This window comes from Rhinopithecus bieti, unplaced genomic scaffold (assembly GCF_001698545.2).
Source record: "Rhinopithecus bieti isolate Rb0 unplaced genomic scaffold, ASM169854v2 scaffold_28016, whole genome shotgun sequence".
Taxonomy (NCBI): Eukaryota; Metazoa; Chordata; class Mammalia; order Primates; family Cercopithecidae; genus Rhinopithecus; species Rhinopithecus bieti.
The window spans coordinates 557261-577773 of record NW_016813202.1 but is presented as its reverse complement, the minus strand read 5'-3'; the positions used below and the strand labels follow the sequence as shown (position 1 = coordinate 577773).

The window sequence follows — 20513 nt, the reverse complement described above, 5'->3', positions numbered from 1 at the left end:
GTGGAACACCCGCAGCAACCAGCCCAGCGCTCACACAAGCGTCATCCCAACGCACAAGAGAACGAGTGCCCCAAGAGCACCGCTTGAAGAACTGGAGCTGGAAACTGATGAACAAGGCTCCCTCTGTCTTTCAGGCACACAGGCAGTCCATTCTGAGGTGCATTCTGTGGCTCATTAGGAGCCCCTGGGCAGTCATGCCCCAGCTGCCTACAGGAGTGACCAAGCTGAGACTGTATTCTTATTCGCCTTCCTTCCTTCCCTGTGCCACCCTTGCCAATCCCTCAATCTTGTTTTCGGGAACACTCCCAACTTAGAAAATTCTGGAGGCCAATTAAGGCAGTAAGCCAGGGAAATGTGTTATGTAACCCTGTGATGAACTCACAAGAGATACTTGGATACTTGGAGAAGTCCATATCCTGTGTCTAGGTGACACCACAGCTAAGTCACTGACCAAAGAAACTTTGTATTTAAAAAAAAAAAAAAACTTAGAAAAATGAAATTCCAAAATCACCATTAGTAATTCTATTAGGTATTCAGATATTCACTGATATACATTCATCTAAATTTTCCTGAATGCAAAGCAGGAGATACAGAGGTCTGAATGTTGGATGTAAGAATTCATGTCTGCAATTGCATGAGCCAAAGAATAAGCTTAACGGATCTAGATTCTGTGATTTTATTCTTTTCAGAAGTGCTAGTTCAGTTTCAGAAAAGTTCAGTGTCATTTTTTTCTTTTTACGTTTATCTCCATCAAGTTTATGACAAGTAGATGCAACGATTTCCTCTCGATCAGAAATACTGGAAATTTACTCTCAATTTCAGTCCTTTAGCCGATTGGTATCCTTTAAACATAATGAAGGGGAAAAGGAAATATATCTTAAAACATTTTTTTTTAAATGTGAAACAATTCAGGTCTTACAAAAAACACAGAAAATGATAAATTCTGTGGTATACCACCAAGATCAAACAGCTATTAATATTTTATCTTATTTGCTTCAAATCCATCTTTTCAGTAAACAAGCATGCTATTTATTTAATAAACAATATATTACAGTCCAGCTCCTGCCTCCCCCAGTGTGCATCGCCCTCTCTTTCCCCCCATCCCTGGACATAACTCTATTCAAAACTTAGTGTGTATCGGCCGGGCGTGGTGGCTCACACCTGTAATCCCAGCACTTTAGGAGGCCAAGGCGGGTGATCACCTGAGGTCAGGAGTTTGAGTGGCCAACATGGTGAAACCGTGTCTCTACTAAAAATACAAAAACTAGCTGGGTGTGGTGGTGGGTGCCTCTAATCCCAGCTACTGGAGAAGCTGAGGCAAGAGAATTGTTTGAACATGGGAGTCGGAGGTTACAGTGAGCCAAGATTGCACCACTGCACGCCAGCCTGGGTGACAGGGTGAGACTCCATCTCCAAAAAAACAACAACAAAAAAATTAGTGTGTATCATCCCCACATCTACTTTCATACTTCTTCTGCATAAATATACACCCATAAACAATATATATTAGTCCTCTGCATTCTAGCTTTTTGTGTTGCTATTAAGAAATCTAGGCCGGACGCGGTGGCTCAAGCCTGTAATCCCAGCACTTTGGGAGGCCGAGATGGGTGGATCACGAGGTCAGGAGATCGAGACCATCCTGGCCTACACAGTGAAACCCTGTCTCTACTAAAAAATACAAAAAAAACTAGCCGGGCGAGATGGCAGGCCCCTGTAGTCCCAGCTACTCGGGAGGCTGAGGCAGGAGAATGGCGTGAACCTGGGAGGTGGAGTTTGCAGTGAGCTGAGATCCGGCTACTGCACTCCAACCTGGGTGACAGAGTGAGACTCCATCTCAAAAAAAAAAAAAAAGAACTCTAGTTGAAGTTCTTGGTAAATAACCTTTCAATCATCTGACATATAATATTCATATAATATTATAAAGAGAGAAACAGATTTTTATTAATGCCTCATCAAAAGTAAGTTTTTCACCAGGAATATGCTTGTGAATGCAACATAAACATTTATAAATGTACCATTCGTCGGTTTTCTTTCCTGATGGGAATAGCGAAAAAAAAAAAAATAGAATTCATCAGAACTCCTGTGCTGCTTTGGCACAGACTTATAGCAATACAATGAATAGCAAGCACACCTATGTATGAAGTCTTATTTTGTACACCTCAACTATCAAAACCAAACTTGATCAACTATGCTGGAGGGAAGACCGAGTCTCTTTCTCTTCTCTCCATGGAAAATGATACTACAAAATTGTCATCACATATTGAGGTCAGCAAAGAGAATATAGCCAGATGACACAGGAAATGACATTTCTCAAAAGAAGACATACAAATAGCCAATAGGTATTAAAAAAAAAAAGGTTCAACATCACTAGTCATCAAAGAAAGGCAAATTAAAACCACAATAATATATCACCACATACCTGTTAGAATAGCTATTATCAAAAAGATGAAAGATAACAAGTGTTGGAAAGGATATGGAGACAATTTTTATTTATAAGTTTATATAGTTATTTATATTTCAACACTATTGCTAGAAATATAAATGACTATGGAAAACAGTATGGGGATACCTGAAAAAATTAAAAATAGAACTGCCATGATACAGTCATCCCATTACTGGGTATCTACCCAAAGGAAATGAAATCAGTATGTTGAAGAGATATCTGCATTCCCATGCTCATTGCAGCACTATTCACAATAGCCAAGATATGGAAGCAACGTAAGTGTCCAGCAACAAATGAGTGGATCAAGACAATGTGGGATGTACAGCATATATACACAGTGGAATGCTATTCAGCCTTAAAAAAAAAAAAAAGGAAATTCTGTCATTTGTGACAACATGGATGAACCTGGAGGATTTTATGCTAACTCAGATAAGCCAAGCACTGAAAGACAAATACCGCATGATCTCGTTTATGTGTTGTAACCAAACCCAAGTTCAGGTACTCACCAAAAGTCAAACATGAGATACAAGAGTTTGTGGGACAGGCTGGGTGTGGTGACTCATGCCTGTAATCCCAGCGCTTTGGGAGGCTGAGGCGGGTGGATCACTTGAGGTCAGGAGTTCGAGACCAGCCTGACCAACATGATGAAACCCCATCTCCACTAAAAATACAAAATTAGTCAGGCATGGTTGCACGTGCCTGTAATCCCAGATGCTTGGGAGGCTGAGGCAGGAGAATTGCTTGAACCTGGCAGGTGGAGGTTGCAGCGAGCCAAGAGATCAGATCTCGCCATTGCACGCCAGCCTGGGCAGCAACAAGAGCTAAACTCCATCTCCCCCACTCAAAAAAAAAAAAAAAAAAAGTGTTGGTGAGACAAAAGCCGGGTTTAGTCACAGAGCCAGTAAACCAAGAAGACACTAGCATCCTAAAGTGCTGTCTTAAGTCAGGACAAATTTCAGTCTCTTTTTATGTTAAGGGCAGAGGGAAGAGATGGGGCTTGGAATCAATAGGTGACTGTTGACTACAGACATCTGGGTGCCAGTAAGGGTCCTAGAAGATGGGGAAAGTCTTAGCTTTTGGTCAGGTTACAACGCTCCTATAAGTCTTTTTATTTTATTTTTTAAATAGGATCTTGGTCTGTCACTCAGGCTGGAATGCAGTGGCATGATCATAGCTCACTGCAGCCTCAGGTTCCTGGGCTCAAGCAAATCCTCCTGCCTCAGTCCCAGTGGCTGGGAGTATAGTTACACACCACCATGTGTGGCTAATTTTTCCATTTTTTTTTTTTTTTTTGTAAATATGGGGTCTCACTATGTTGTCCAGACTCGTCTTGAACTCCTGGACTCAAGTGATCCTCCCACCCAAAGTGCTGGGGGTATAGGTGTGACCCACTGTGCTCCACTCCTATAAATCTTTAACAAAACAGTTTACATACTTCTCCTTTAATCTCAGATGATTGTTTTTGTGTTTTATCTCAGAGCTCTAAAATTATCCCAGCCTATGTGCCAGAATGGGTGAAGACCACTTAAACAAAAATGGAGTTAGTTATGTTCTTTCGCTGTTTCGCTGTTATATAATTGAAAGCTAAAAATGTCGATTGCATGGAAACAGAGTAGAGTGGTGGTTACCAGGGGCTGGGTGGTTGGGGAGATGTTGGTTAACGAATATAAAATTTCAGTGAAATAGAAGAAATAAGTTCAAGAAGTCTATCGTAAAACATGGTGGCTCTGGTTAATAACAATATATTGGGCTGGGCACGGTGGCTCACACCTGTAATCCCAGCACTTTGGGAGGCCAAGGAGGGCAGATCAGCTGAGGTCAGGAGTTCAAGACCAACCTGGCCAACACGGCAAAACCAGGTCTCTACTAAGAAAAAAAAAAAAATACAAAAATTATCCAGGCAAGATGGCACATGTCTGTAATCCCAGTTACTCGGGAGGCTGAGGCAAGAGAATCACTTGAACTTGGGAGGTGGAGGTTGTAGTGAGCTGAGATCGGGCCACTGCACTCCAGTCTGGGTGACAGAGTAAGACTCCGTCTCAAAAAAAAAAAAAAAAAAGCCAACGTATCGTATTCTTAAAAATTGCTAAGAGAGTAGATTTTAAATGTTTGAACTACAAAAACATGAACAGTATGTGAGGCAAGGCATATGTTAATTAGCTCGATTTAATAACCATTCTACTATGTATACATATTTCAAAACAACATGTTGTCAACAATATACACATTTTTAATTTGTCAGTTGAAAATAAATTTTTTTAAATGCAGGAAAATTGTCGAGGTTTATTTTCCTGGATTTGGTGATGTTGTGGCTTTTCTCCCCGCAGGTTTTGAAATTTTGGTTTGTTGTGATTTCTTGTCTCTTTCTAAATTATTCACTTTACTGACAAATTTTGTATCCATACTTTTGTATTCTTTGTCTTTTAAATGGCTTCCTAAATGGTAAACATCATAGGCCCTCAAAATGTGCTCCACCCGCTTTGAACCGTAAAACCCCTGGGGACCCCTAACCCACACAGCTCCCACCCTCCCCAGCATTCTCCGCTGGCTGTGCCCGCAGGCTTTCTGCAGATGCCCCAGGCATAGAAAGGAAGGAAACCAAATGCTCCACGCTGCTGGGTGTCTGACTCCTGGAGCTGCAGCTCCCATGACTTTGCAAAGGGCATGCGCCACGCAGGGCATGTGCCCCAAGCACCAGGCATTACTCGCTGCTCTCTTGGCTTTCGAAAACGAGACAGCAGGAAGTGATGGCAAGCACTGTGGTCACTGAATGTGGATCAACTTAAAATTTGTTAACCAAATGGAAACACTTCGGGGAGTGAAAGTGGGGGCACTGTTCATTTTTTTTTTTTTTTTTAAGTCAGGATCTCACTCTGTGGCCTCAGCTGGGATTTAATGATGTGATCAGGGCTCATTGCAGCCTGGACCCCCCAGCTCAGGTGATTCTCCCACTTCAGCCTCCTAAGTAGCTGGGACAGCAGGTGCATAACACCATACCCAGCTAATTTTCTGTAGAGACGGGGTTTCAACCATGTTGCCCAGACTAGTCTCAAGCTTCTAGACTCAAGTGATCCGGATGCCTAGACCCCCCCCCTAAAATGTTGGGGTTACCAGCGTGAGCCACTTTGCCTGGCCTTCATTTGCCAGATTGTCCCAGAGGAAGCGACTTTGGCTGAAACCCTGGCTCTGCTTCTTCTGGCCGTGGGGCCAGAAGTGAATAACCAAATCTCCCTGGGCTTGTGTCCTCACCGCAAAAAATGGCAATAAGAACTACCTCACAGGCCAGGTACGGTGGTGCACACCTGTAATCCCAGCAATTTGGGAGGCCAAGGCATGAGGATTGCTTGAGCTCAGGAGTTTGAGACCAGCCTGGGCAACATAGTAAGACCCCACCTCTACAAAAATCAAATTAGATGGGCATGGTGTCTCATGCCTATAGTCCCAGATACTTGGGAAGCTGAGGTGGGAGGATCATTTGAGCCCAGGAAGGTGGAGGCTACAGTGAGCTATGATCACTCCATTGTACTCCAGTCTGGGTGACAGAGCCAGATCCTGTCTCTGAAGAAAAAGAAAAAAAGAAAAGAAAAGGAACTACGTCAGTATTTTGTTAAAGGTTAAGGTTAGATTACCTAGATATAGCCTCTCTTTCTCTCCACATATATCTGTGTATCTATCTATATACACATATATATTTAGAGCTATGTATATATACACAGAGAGATAGGTATAGCTGTAGATAGATCTATATAAATATATATATAGACATAGAGCTATCTCTTTACGTATGGATATATATATTTTTATGTATCAATCCGTAATTCATAAACTTGGATATGCACAAAATATCACATTTTATCTAAACCAGCTTAATTTTTATTTCAAACGCCCCTTCACAGGAGGCTGGGAGGATGCTTGAACTCAGTCTTTTTGAGGTATCTCACTGCCCCCTCGAAGATACGCTACAAACTCCCACACTGTGTCAAGCTCTGCACAGGAGTTACCTTGGAGAGCCTGTTGTCCCGGGAGCCTGACCCGGGAGTCCTAGGGGTCCCTGCTGCTTCCATGTGGACATCAAGTCCAGGGGCCTCTTTCCCAGGCTGCCCAGACACACTGTGCTGCAGCTTTTCCTTGGGATGTTGTCTCCCCAGTGACTCTGCGGTGACCTTTCTGGGGACCTAGGATCCTCATTTTTTAGTGTGGAAGAAATCCTTTCTTCACATTCAGCTAAAACATTCTATCAAAGCCTGAGAATCTGCTTCCTTTTCATTTCTCTTAAACAATCATATACATTCTAGGCTGGGCACAGTGGCTCACGCCTGTAATCCCAGCACTTTGGGAGGCCAAGGCGGGAGGATCACAAGGTCAGAAGATCGAGACCATCCTGGCCAACATGGTGAAACTCTGTCTCTACTAAAATACAAAAAATTAGCCCGGTGTGGTGGTGCATGCCCATAGTCCCAGCTACTTGGGAAACTGAGGCAAGGGAATTGCTTGAACCCTGGAGGCAGAGGTTGCAGCGAGCCGAGACCATGCCACTGTACTCCAGTCTGGCGACAATGTGAGAGTCCACCTCAAAAAATAAATAAATAAATAAATAAATTCATATACATTCTGCTAAGGGCTTTGGTCCTGAAAATCTCAAAACTAGTGAGGACTGCAGTTGAGTTTTGCTTTCTAGCTTGCCACATCTCTCCTCGCAGTGCATGAGCAATTGGGTTGGCCAACGGGAGAAATGTGGGGAAAACAAACTTTCACAATACTGCACTGGCCATACAGCACCTGCCATAAAGAAGGGGTTCGGTAAGTGCTTGGCCCTTTTCCTGGAAATGATACCATAATCACCACGGTGATCATAATCACCGATATACTGATCCAGCCCGAACCACTGGCAGCCTTTACACGGGCAGAAGTGAAATGAGCAAAACATTACGGTGAAGCAATAAGACTGAACATTTCTGGGAGAAGCAGTTGAAAGAAGAATAACTTCTGGACAAAACAGTGAACACCTGGTAAGTCACCCATTAAGCAGGACAGGAAGAGAGGCAGAATTACTGACAAATAAAGAGCTAACAAAACGTTTCTTCCAGAAATTTGGGGGAAAAGAGTAAACAGAATAGCTGAAGTCCACAGAATAGCCACTAACAGCAAAGAAGATAACTTGGAGCTCAACTACTTAACATCATCCCCACCCCGTTTTACAAGTAATGAGGCTACAGCTGAAAGCACTTGCACAAAACCAGTAACACATTAAGTTTAGCTGCAAGATTCCTAACTCCACCAATTGGTTTTTTACTCTAATTACAATATGTTGTCTTTTTATGCCTGAAAATAGAGGGTTGAAAAAGTCAGTTGGACCAGGGTTAAGATTTTGACTCTCTCACTTACTTTGTAACCTAGAGTCTCTTCTTTAGCCCTAGCCTCTACTTCTTCTGTAACACAGGACTAAGAATTCTTGTGGAAGAGTCTGGGTTGTTGTGAAGATTAAATGAGGTACTGAAGGACCCAGTACAGTGTCAGCACATTGTAGCTGCTTGTTTTAGAGTGGCAATATTAAGATTCTTTCCAGTTCTTCCAGTATGATTCATTTTGATTAACTAAAAGTCTTCATGAGAAATATCCCATTTGCTTTTTTTTAAAAGAACACATATCCAAGATTTTTTTAACCTTTAATTAATGAGGAAACCAATAATATGTTAAAACCAATACAAAGGAAAATCTAGAGGACACGTAGGCAAGGAGGAATGCAAATAAATGCAAAACTGGCCACTTTCATGCATGGTTGTGTCTTCACCTGACATGTATCCATTTCTACAGTGTTATAAAGAAGTATCTGAGACTGTGTAATTTTTAAGAAAAGAGGCTTAATTGACTCACAGTTCTGCATGGCTGGGGAAGCCTCAGGAAACTTGCAATCGTGGCAGAAGACACCTCTTCACAGGGCGGCAGGAAAGCGAGAATGCGTGCAAGCAGGGGCTTGCAGACGCTTATAAAACCATCCGATCTCGTGAGACTTACCCACTATCACAAAACAGCTTAGGGGAACTGCCCCCATAATCTGATGACCTCCACCTGGTCCTGCCCTTGACACGTGGGGATAATGGGGATTAGAATTCAAAGTGAGATTTGGGTGGGGACATAGAGCTAAACCGTATCAAGATGCATCATTCATTATTTTCTTTTATTGTTAACAGCTTTATTGAGAGATAATTCACATACCTGTTATAAATATATATGCAATAATGTAACTGTTGTAATTGTACAATTAAATGGGTTTTTTTGGTGTGTCTTTGAGACAGAGTCTTGCTCTGTCACCCAGGCTGGAGTGCAGTGGCACGATCTCGGCTCACTGAAACCTCTGCGTCCCGGGTTCAAGGGATTCTCCTACCTCAGCCTCCTGAGTAGCTGGGACTACAGGCACGTGCCACCATGCCTGGCTAATTTTTGTATTTTTAGAAGAGACGGAGTTTCACCATGTTGGTCAGGCTGGTCTCAAACTCCTGACCTCATGATCCGCCCACCTCGGCCTCTCAAAATGCTGGGATTACAGGCGTGAGCCACCATAGCCAGCCAATTCAATGGTTTCTAATGTATTTACACAGCAGTGCAACCATCACCACAATCAATTTGGAATCTTTTCATGATGCCAAAAGGAAACTCTGCCTTTTAACCATAACTCTTTTTTTTTTGAGACGGAGTCTCGCTCTGTCGCCCGGGCTGGAGTGCAGTGGCCGGATCTCAGCTCACTGCAAGCTCCACCTCCCGGGTTCACGCCATTCTCCTGCCTCAGCCTCCCGAGTAGCTGGGACTACAGGCGCCCACCACCACGCCCGGCTAGTTTTTTTTTTTTTTGTATTTTTAGTAGAGACGGGGTTTCACGGTGTTAGCTAGGATGGTCTCGATCTCCTGACCTCGTGATCCGCCCGTCTCGGCCTCCCAAAGTGCTGGGATTACAGGCTTGAGCCACCGCGCCCGGCCTTAACCATAACTCTTAACCTCCCACTTCTATTCTCACCTCCAGCCATAGTCAACCCCTAGTCTATTTCCTGTTTCTGTAGATTTTCTCTCCTGGACATTACATGTAAATGGAATTGTACAATATGTGGTCTTTTGTGGCTGGCTTCTTTCACTTGACATACTGTTTTCAAGGTTCGTACTTGTTGGAGCATGTATCAGTGCTTCATTTTTTTTTTATATTTCAGTGATATTCTACTATGTGGCTCATTTTAAAATACTGACTGTGCATTTAGTGAGCTTTCATGAGAAGCAAAATACGGAGAACTCTTTTTTTTTTTTTTGAGAGGTTCAGTACGTTTGTCTTCTGGCTCTTTGTTTGAAATTTATATTTGCTTTCATACAGCTTAGCACAACCTGGCTAAAAGTAAATCCCACTCACGCATTGGCCAGTTTTCCATGGTGGCAGGCACCGTGGACTCTTCTAGGAACTGCATGTCTGGAAAAACAACATAAAACAAAGGAGTCTCTAGAGAACATCCGTCAAATATTATAGTTTGATACGGTGACCTGAGGTCTGATCTGGGGGCATGTGCTTAGAAATATCAAAAGAAAGTAGGCAGCTTCAATTCCTCTTACCCTCTCAGCTGTTCCCAGCAAGCTGTGGATGAGTTGAGTTTGCCTCCCCACCTTCCCACTCACCCATTGTCTGCCCTTTTACCTGCTAGCACTTGGTAAAAGGCCACAGGGCTGTGGCCACTCCTTCCAATGAGGGAACATCTGACCAAACTACTGACTTAATAAGAAATTGCTGATTCGGCAGGAACTTTGTATATCCAGAGAGGAGGCCAAGGAAAGGGCCGTATGATTTGTAGACAGAATCTCTAACAGAATCTCTGAAGTCTTTTCCTTCAAAAAAAAAAAAAAGTGCATAATCTTTTTCTTTCTTTTTTTTGGAGACAGAGACTCACTCTATTGCCCAGCCCAGGCTGGAGTCCAGTGGCAGGATTTCGGCTCACCACAACCTCTGCCTCCCAGGTTCAAGTGATTCTCCTGCCTCAGGATCCTGAGTGGCTGGGATTACAGGAGCCCACCATCATGCCCTGCTAATTTTTGTATTTTCAGTAGAGATGGGGTTTCACCATGTTGGCCAGGCTGGTCTCGAATTCCTGACCTCAAGTGATCCACCTGCCTCAGCCTCCCAAAGTGCTGGGATTACAGGTGTGAGCCACTGTGCCCAGCCCCAAGTGCATAATCTTAGTTCAGACACAACTGAGATCAGAATTCTGCTTGCTCTTTTTAGTTCACCCATTCATCCATCCATGCATCCATGCATCCATCCATCCATCCATCCATCCATCCATCCATCCATCCATCCGTCCATCCATCCAACGAACATATTTATTCAATACCAGTTTGGTCAGTCTTTAAGCCTAGTGTTAGGTAGAAGGGAGCAATCTGGGCTGAAAACTTTTTCACAAATTGTATTTAAATTATGTATTTGCGTCTTGTGGTAGTGTTTGAACTTCTTCTTCCTTAAGGACAAGGACTGTATTCATTCCTATGAATATATAGATGATGATTACATAATATTCTTGATCATAGAGATACTTGAATAGATGACCACATGTATGTTCGGCAGTCAGCCTAGTGCTCGTCTGTTGGTGGTGTGGATGAGGAAGCCTCCCTGGGAACCAGGGATCTCTCCAAGTGGTAATAGACTACAGAAGCCAAGCTGACCACAGTCTGTTGGCACACTTTATTACATCTGCTGGAGCTAAATGAAAAGGAATACAGTTCAACGATGGCCCTTCACGATGACTGTTGTTTGCTTTTGTCCTGTGAAAGTCAACTTCTTCCCTCTGAAGGCTGCTTGATTCCTAGACTGACCCTGGAGAGGAAAGCAGTAACTCTGGAAAAGTCACGGTGACACTTCCTAGTAATAGGACGCTTTGGAGAGCTAAGAATCAGTACAGCAATGCAGGAGAAAGAGGTGACGTGCGCCCCAAAAAGCAGTTCGAGGAAGTAATTATGTGCATCAAAGTTATAGACAACTACCCGTGCCATTTTAACATGGATCAACTTTATTGAGAAATAGTTTACATTTGATAAAAAGTATCATTTTAAATGTACCTGGTGAGTTTCATGACTTGTACTCACTCCTGTGAATAACTGTCGCCATGCCCAAAAAACTCGCTTGTGGCCGGGCGCGGTGGCTCAAGCCTGTAATTCCAGCACTTTGGGAGGCCGAGACGGGCGGATCACGAGGTCAGGAGATCGAGACCATCCTGGCTAACACGGTGAAACCCCATCTCTACTAAAAAATACAAAAAACGAGCCGGGCGAGGTGGCGGGCTCCTGTAGTCCCAGCTACTTGGGAGGCTGAGGCAGGAGAATGGCAGGAACCCAGGAGGCAGAGCTTGCAGTGAGTGGAGATCGCGCCACTGCACTCCAGCCTGGGCAACAGAGCGAGACTCTGTCTCAAAACAAAACAACAACAACAAAAAAAAACTTGCTTGTGATTTTTTTGTAGGCAATTTCCTCTCACCTCCCATCCCCACTAGCACTGATCTCAGTCACTATCAGTGTTTTGTCTTTTCTAGAATTTCACATACATTGAATCATCAAGCATGCCCTTTTTTGGGTCAGTTGCTTTAGCTCAGCATGTTTTTGAAATTGGTCCATGTTACCCTGTGTCAGTAGCGTGTTGGTTTCTATTGCTGAACATGATCTCATTTTATGAATGTTTCACTATTTGTGATGCATCCTATTTGGGATCCATTCACTTGTTAGTGAACATTGGAATGCCAGTTTCTGGCTATAACAAATACGGCTTCTATAAGCATTGTGTAGGGGTGGTTTTGTGGACATATGATTTTATTTCACTTGGGTAAAATACCTAGGAGTGGAATGGCTGGGTTGTGTGGTAGGTGTACATTAATGAGGAATTTCTAGTTTTCCAAAGTGGTTCGACCATTTTTTCTTTGTGCCTTTTTGAAAACGCTGTTCATATTATGAAGTCTTATAGGGCAATTAAAAATTTAGGATAAATTGATATATTTTTTTTCTCTTGAAGGGAAGACTCTGGGCTATAACCATAGACAAGACTGGTAACAGGCAGCAGATGTGGCAAAGGTCACAGATCCTCCGTATGCTGGACATAATGGTCTTTGCCAAACAGCTGAAAGTCTTGGCCATGAAATGCTGCTTTTCATCACTGAGTAGACACTATTGGAAAAGCAAGCGGGAAGCCAGAGCTCCAGAGACTTGGGTGCAAACACCACCATGAAAATAGCGCAAAGAGACTTTGTGTTTTATTTCGTGTCAAATTTGGTGGAAATTTTTCTCATTCAAGAAAAATCCAACTGTCACTACCCTTGCTCATTATTGCAAATTGGCGTAGGAGCCCCCTACACTTTTTACTGTTTTATCTCTTAAGTGTCGGGTTAAGACCATGCTGCTTTCTGCCTTGCTACACTCCAGCCACTGTTCGTCCTGAGAGATTTCCATGGTCATGTTCTGTTAGTCCAAGGGGTGGTTTTTTACTCCATTTCATTTGGCCTGGCTCAGAGACAAGTGTTGTAATCAATAGCTTGGGAGGCAGCTCACTGGTCACACAGCTCGATGTGGACTCACCAGAGTTTCTATTGGCAGCCCTGGGTTTTCATCTCTTTAAAGCAAGTGCAGAGTACAGTCAGCTCATAAGCTGACGCGGTTCTTCACAGCATTCTTCCGGAAGCACCCAACATCCAGCTTTCAAGGAGACAGTTCATTATCTCTTTCTTTTCCTTTCTTTCTTTTTTTTTTTTTTTTTGAGACGGAGTCTCGCTCTGTCGCCCAGGCTGGAGTGCTGTGGCCGGATCTCAGCTCACTGCAAGCTCCGCCTTCCGGGTTCCCGCCATTCTCCTGCCTCAGCCTCCCGAGTAGCTGGGACTACAGGCGCCGCCACCTCGCCCGGCTAGTTTTTTGTATTTTTTAACAGAGACGGGGTTTCACCGTATTAGCCAGGATGGTCTCGATCTCCTGACCTCGTGATCCACCCGACTCGGCCTCCCAAAGTGCTGGGATTACAGGCTTGAGCCACCGCGCCCGGCCGTTCATTATCTCTTTCAAAGAATCTGTTTCACGTAACATTCCTAGCATTTGGTCATTGCTTGTCGTCAGTAGAGTTTACTAGGAGAAATGTCAGGATCCCCAGCTCTAGAAGTTCTACTCAAGAGCAGAGTAAGGGCCTGGTGACCTCTTCGGGTCTGTGGTCATGGGACAAAGCTGTGAAGGGTGAATACAAGTCACTTGGTTTGTCCAGGCTCTACCAGTTGTTTGCTGGGAGACAGCCCGTGGAGAATGGTTATAAAGAGTTTGGATTTCCAAGTCAAATACATGTGGATCAAATCCCAACTGGGCCGCTGCCTCCGTTCCTTCATCTCTAATGTGGGAATAATAGCTTATTAATGAGTTGTGAGCATTAAAAGGGACAGTACATGTAAAGCATTTATTCTACTGCCTAGAAAAACAGCCCCTCCCTCCTTCTTCTATTTGTTTCAATTGCCCTAAATATGACGTTGCTGAACTAGTGTTGAGCATTTCTAGAGCTAATGTACTATGCCTCAAAAGTTACAGAATTTTTCATCTTTCAGTTCAAGGTTAGACCTCACAGTAGCAGTAGTAAATTACAGTGGTAATAACTTTCAAATATTTTAATTAACAAAATCTACAAAATTGTTGTACCTTGCAGGATGTACAAGAGTTAAAGAGAACTAAATATTCAACAAGAATCAGTTCCAGGTGATGAGGTGTTGTGAGAGAGAGAATGTGGCTGATGGGGAACTTTTCCTTATGGTCAAGATTCAGGAAAAGCAGCAACAAATGTTAACAGTGAAACAGCAAAAGGACTAGCATAACTAACTCCATCTCCATTTAAGAGGCCTTGGCCCATTTCTGCAGGTAGGTTAGGATGCTTTCAGAGCACTGGGGTGAACACAAAAGCAGCAACCATGTAGTTTTTGAAACTAACTGCGATTAAAGCATGTAAACAACCACGTTCTGTTCAAGACTTACAGGAGCAAGCAGGCTTGGCTGCTGTCACATGGGAGACCATGACTCAAAGACAAAGACCTTTCATAAACCTCCCCCAAACCCTTGCTGGCAGCCAGATGTCTGCGGTTGTTGGCCCCCCAGCCTGTCCCCTTACCTAAACCTCGAAGACCAAAAAAAAAAGCCTGCATTTGTCTCCTATGTGGAGAGATCCCATTCTACCTTACCTTAGAGTGAATTGTTTACACAGCTATCTCCCAATAGACTGTTTCTTGAAAGTAAGTACATACATCTCAATTAATGCTGATTCAATTAAATACATTTTTATTTTGGTTTCTAAGAACTTTCTGTGTTATGCAAACACAAAGGGGTTATGCAAACACAATGAAAGGAAGATCATGACAAAGAATCAGAAAAAGCTTTTTGAAGGAGAACATTTCATACAGTCAGAGACAACTTAAGACTAAAAGGGACTTGGATAATAACACTGATGTCCTAATTTTGCAGATGAGAGGGAGGAACGCACTGATAGCTAGGAGGGAGTGGGTCTGGATCTCAGACTTCCAGGTTTGGTTTCCTTTCCAAGTCTGAATCTTTTCAGGCAGACGTGGCAAGCAAACCCAAGGAGATGAAGGAGGCAAAATGGCACAGATGTTTCAAAGCAAAGGGACTATCCAGGAAATGAAGATTACTTTAGTTACCAGGGAAGAAATGTGTATATGTCATGGGGGAAGGGAAGAGAAAATGCACGTATGTGGCACAGCCCTATGTGGTGTGGTCACGTGAAGGAAGCTGTATGAAGAAGTTGGTGGGACCCTGAAGAATGAAAGGGCTATGGTAAGCAGGAAGGAAGGGGAGGAAGATACAGGGTACATACAGAAGGATGAAAAGCTCATGGTGGTCAAGGAAGTTGTAAATGGTGGTAGATACTACGACGGGACACACAGGCACATAAGAAAAGGCCAGAACGCACCAAGTCTCAAAAGGTTAAGCTGTGAAATTTATAATTTTGAATAATACTGAGACATTCAAGATTCTTGAGCTTGAGTGATAGGATAACAAAGAAACAGTATAAATTGATAGTTACCAAATTTAAGATGACAAAGGTATTTTAAATTTCTACTTTATTCCCAACATAGATCACTGTCATAAAGCTTTCCGATGATCTAAAGCTGGTTAAAAATGAAAACCTTGTATAGGCACATTACTTTAGGACATTAAGCTAAGTGAATTATATTCATCATAATCTGCTAAGGAAATTTTTTTCTTTAAATAGTCAAACTAATAAGAGATTTCACAGTAACCACATATTAATAGAACTGGAGGATTCTTGCTTTTGCTAAGCCTTGGGAAATGGTTTATAATCATTTGATAAGTTGATGAAGAATTAGCAAGCAAGATGGTAAAATAAATAAAATATACAATCATTGTATAAAGTTCCAGAAACACTTTATTTAAAAATGGAGTTGTAAATGCATAACAAAATAACGTAAGTAATAAATGTAACAAAAATAAATAAGGAGGATAATGTATTCATACAAAATAAAAATAACATAGTAAAAGGCCAAATGTTTATAATTGAACCAAACTGTGTAAACACTTAAACAAGAATGTAAGCAGAGTAGATTCTAATATTTTCCTAAACTCCTTACCTTCTACTTCCATGTGGATATAATCAGTACCCAAATATTAAATAAAAGAGGGAGCAATGCTGATTATTTTGTCCAACTTTTTCTTCAAATGGATTGACCCTGTTTTAACGTTTCGTTTATTCCTTCAAAGCATTTGTATCTTTCCATTTATGTTCTTTAAAACCTTTTTTCAGTCTTCCTTTATTAGACAGAATGGGGAATTTAGCTTTATGAGGAGAATAGTTCATTTACCTTTTTTTTTTGAATTTAAAGAAAAATAGGGGATCCATTATACTTTTGTTTTTACATCTCTATAAAAAGTTTTTTGCATCTTTATTAATTGATCCAACAATACAGGATTTTAAAAATCCTGTAAAGTCTTGAAGTGTATAGAGTTACTTTGTTTCTTAAAACAAATATAGCACAGGATTATTGTGGAAATATTAAAGACCATTTCATAAAAGTTGCAGTTTAACCTTAATAGACTGATGGGGTCAAGGGGGAAAATCCAGGTCTACTAATAATATTTAACTGAATGAAGATACACCCCAATTATAGTGTTCTGGAAACACAAAGGTAATTACTTTTCTTTTTTTTTTTTTTAAAGTTATCCAAATGTCAACTTACTGGAAAGAGAAAAAACAAGTTTAAAGAAGAAATTTTTCATAGGCTTCTTGTTTAGTAGCACAGGCCAAAGGCCTTTGTCGTCGTCGTCTTGCAGGGTCCTTATAAATGTGTAAGACAGACAGGATTTCCTATTGAGTCCTACAGGGAGACACACAGGAGCAATTCATTGCTTGGGAGCGAAACTATCAACTCATCTTACGACTACGGGTTCTCCACGTCCCCTAATGAAGAACATTTTAACCTCATGATCATTTCAAGGGAATTTTTTTTTCAACTGTCACATATAAACTTGGTAACACAGGACCAATATACATGTTCTGAGTTTTAAAAATATACTCCACCTAAACTATCTGTCTAGTTTAATCTTTCTAGTTATCGTTTAACCTAAAGTGAGAGACCAAATCTTATTTCCATTAAAAAAAATGAAAAAAAGTGCCAGATTGATCTTTTTGAAAGTGGAGTAAAACACTGTGGGGTTAAAACAAATACAGTATTATCAATCTCCTATGTACAAAAAAGACAGTTAGTCCTTATTGATATATAGATATGTCCACCTACCACTCCCAGCAAATCTTAGTGCAAACATAATAGTTAATTTCCGTAAACCCCAAGACAATTTACGTATCAACAAAGTTATATAAATCACATCTATGTTGGAAAATTTTAGGACACAGAGTGACTGTTGTGGAAGGTCTGCTTTACTGTGGAGAGTACTTCTGTCATTGTGTCCAATGGTAATGAGTACTAATATAAATCCTATTATTAAGAAGCAAATAGAATGGTTTAACAAATCTGTACAGATGAAGAAGTCCATTTCAGGGAGCAGCTTGGCACAGGAGACACAGGGGTTCAGAAATGTTGGCTATTTAGTTTGCTTGTAGGTCACAGCATGGCTTAAAAAAAAGAAAAAAGATCTATGAAGGGAAAGGGTGTAATCATAAAATTCAATTTGAAAATCATAAAACCACAAAAGGTGACACTGCCACAATCTGCTTTTTCCTATTTGTGCATCAAGTGGTTATCTAAATGGTTTGAAAGGATTGATGTACTACATTGTAAGTCAAAAATAAATAAATAAAATTAAGAAGACAGGGATTCCAAGATTGTAGCTGACCAAGCTGTCTTGTTTTGTGTACGTCAACACTATGCTGCTTCCAATATTCCTAGTCATTCCACAGGTAATGATTTTTCAACACTCAAGAGAAAGTCATTCATGTACTGTAACATCTTCCTCTTCCCCATCGGGGTTGAATCTATTGAAATGTATACTGAAATCAGCCTCAGATTCAGCATTCTCAAATTCAGCTGAGACTGAAATAGCAGCAGGATGAAGAGCCCTAGCTTCTGGTTGGCCAAGTGTTGGTGTCTGACCCGGGCTGCTATGGTTATTCACAGGGCTGGACTTCTGTTTTGGTGGAGATGGCAACATAGCACTGGGAAATCCCATGTTGTTCAGAGCCTCCAAAGTTCCATCAGGATCAATCATAGCGTTGATTGCTAAAGGGAGGGAAAAGGGAATAATTCTAGATGCAGTTACATTCATGTATAAACACTGTTTATGATTTGGATAATACTTAAACTATCAGCGCATATGTGATCTTAAATGTGGCTAATCTTCCGATTCTATATTTAAAACTCCATTCTTAGTTATTCTGTAGTTATACTGTAAATTACCCAGCCCTGAATTCTTTCTCTGGGTCCTTTGATGGGTCACTGATGGGCATTTCAGAGACCTGTAAGTCTGGTATTTGAAGATGTAGAATTCAAGAAAAGTCTTGTTGAAATTTGTCTTCATTATTGTGAGAGGATAGAGAAAATACTGAATATGATTTTTAATAAATATCTAAACCCTATTTATCACTCAGATAACTGAGGAATTAGCTGCTAAGTCAGGGTTCAGAGTAACCTCAAGGCTGGAGAGGCCAGAAGAATATCAGCGTACTTTGAATGCTACCATAGAATATGTCATTTAGCCTGGCCAGAGTGCTAGGGTATCAGCTGTATATACCACTGAGATACAGGGGTTCCCTCAGAGCCTACAGACTAATATTGCAGGGCAGCTTGCAAAGCCAAACAGACTTGCTGCCTGTATGGGAGGGGTCAGTTAAAGATCAGCTTTCAATCCAAAAGATCTTTGGGTTGACATGGAAAGTTCACAGGCTGTGATTTTCAGTTTGGCACTGGGCAGAGTAGGGAGCTGGGAGAAGGAAATAACACAGATGTAAGAATCATGTCGAAGGTACTTTTAAAAGTATACCCCAGTCTACCAGCTAAGAAGTGCTGTGTTAGCAAGCTGCTTTTACTCATGGGGTGTATCATAACCCTTAGGCATGTTGGGGCTGAATAAAGGGTAAAAATCATTTTGATAGGATCCACATATGTACCTATGATTATTCAATAGATAAAGACTCAGTAGAATCAGCAGTGGACTATGGAACCTGCTTGTTGTACCACTGGGGACTTCTAGGTCAAGACATACGCAGGCGTTAACGCACAATCCAGCTCTGACACAAACCAAACGATGTCCCTTTCAAAGTTGAGAGGGCAGTCTCTTTCATGTTCTCCTCTCCTTTCTCTTCTGGTCTCTATGGCCAATGTGTACTCATTTCTTGTTAACTAAGCAACTATTATTTCTATTAGAATGTAAGTTTGTTTCAGGTTACCCCACCAACATAATTTAAGAATTGTCAAATCACACAAATAATGCTAATTAACACAACTTTATTACATATTTTTCACGTATTATTTATATGTAATACATAAAAAGTGTCAATTAGTTTATGACATCTAGCCTACTGTCAAACCTATGAACTAAAATATGCCCCACACATATCTTTATTATATTTTAAAATTTACACTGGGTTTAAAAAATTCCTTATGAGTAATGTGAATGTATAGAACTCTATATTTTATGTATGTCATTACATTTAATCAAATAATATGCTAACAATAAGAATATTTTAAGAAATACCACTTAGAAGGCACTTATTCTAAATTATTAGCTCTTTATACTTAATTCAGTAGTCAATTTACCTTGTAGCTGTTTTTCTACTCTTTTCAGTTCCTGTAAGATAGAAGAAATCTCCTGCAGGGAAAGCAATAACAAAAATTAGCCTCTACTTTAGCTAAATGGTATCCCTTTACAAGCAATGAATTTCACTGTCATTTTATTTGGAACACTTAATATTATCTACATGGTACTTACTACGTTAATAGCAACATGATATGAAATAATTATATCTAGTAAACAAGATTCAAACTAAAATATTTAAATTACAATGAAATAGAATGATTTTTTCAATGAGATGATTGTAGCAGATGAAAAGTTTAAAGTCATTTACTACTATTTAAGCAAAGTTTTTTTTTTTTGTTTTTTTGTTTTTTTTTGGAGACTGATTCTCGCTCTGTTGCCCAGACTGGAGTGCAATGGTGCAATCTTGGCTCACTGTAACCTCCTCCTCCTAGGTTCAAGTAATTCTCTTGCCTCAGTCCCCCAAGGAGCTGGGCTGATAGGTGCCCACCACAATGCCTGGCTAATTTTTGTACTTTTAGTAGAGACAGGGTTTCGCCATATTGGCCAGGCTGGTCTTGAACTCCTGACCTCAAGTGATCCACCCTCCTTGGCCTGACAAAGTGTTGGGATTATAGGCGTGAGCTACTCTGCCCGGCCGCAAAGATTTTTAAAAATTCTTATTAATCAACCTTGCAATGACAATGTAAAAATGCCTTCAAATTATCTTTGTAAAACATATAAACTGCAACCTCAATATTATAATTATATTCTGAGCAATGAAAATCTGTACAAATTCTTTTAAAAGATAAGTATT

General features: G+C 41.1%; 1 protein-coding gene and 1 long non-coding RNA gene across 2 annotated transcripts in view; both read right to left on the bottom strand.

The window, feature by feature from the left end:
• Positions 1-14804: 14804 nt before the first annotated feature.
• The window catches only part of CEP170 (centrosomal protein 170), a 140867-nt gene continuing 135158 nt past the window's right edge, over positions 14805-20513 (bottom strand). The window contains 1 exon segment of the mRNA XM_017847790.1: positions 14805-15703. Within this exon segment, the coding sequence (XP_017703279.1) occupies positions 15669-15703 (35 nt within the window). The 3' untranslated portion in view covers positions 14805-15668.
• Positions 15861-20005, bottom strand: LOC108512527 (uncharacterized). Its single transcript, XR_001880624.1, has 2 exons — positions 19720-20005; positions 15861-18183 (listed from the first exon to the last, which is right to left on the bottom strand). It is a non-coding gene; the product is annotated as an uncharacterized LOC108512527 (long non-coding RNA).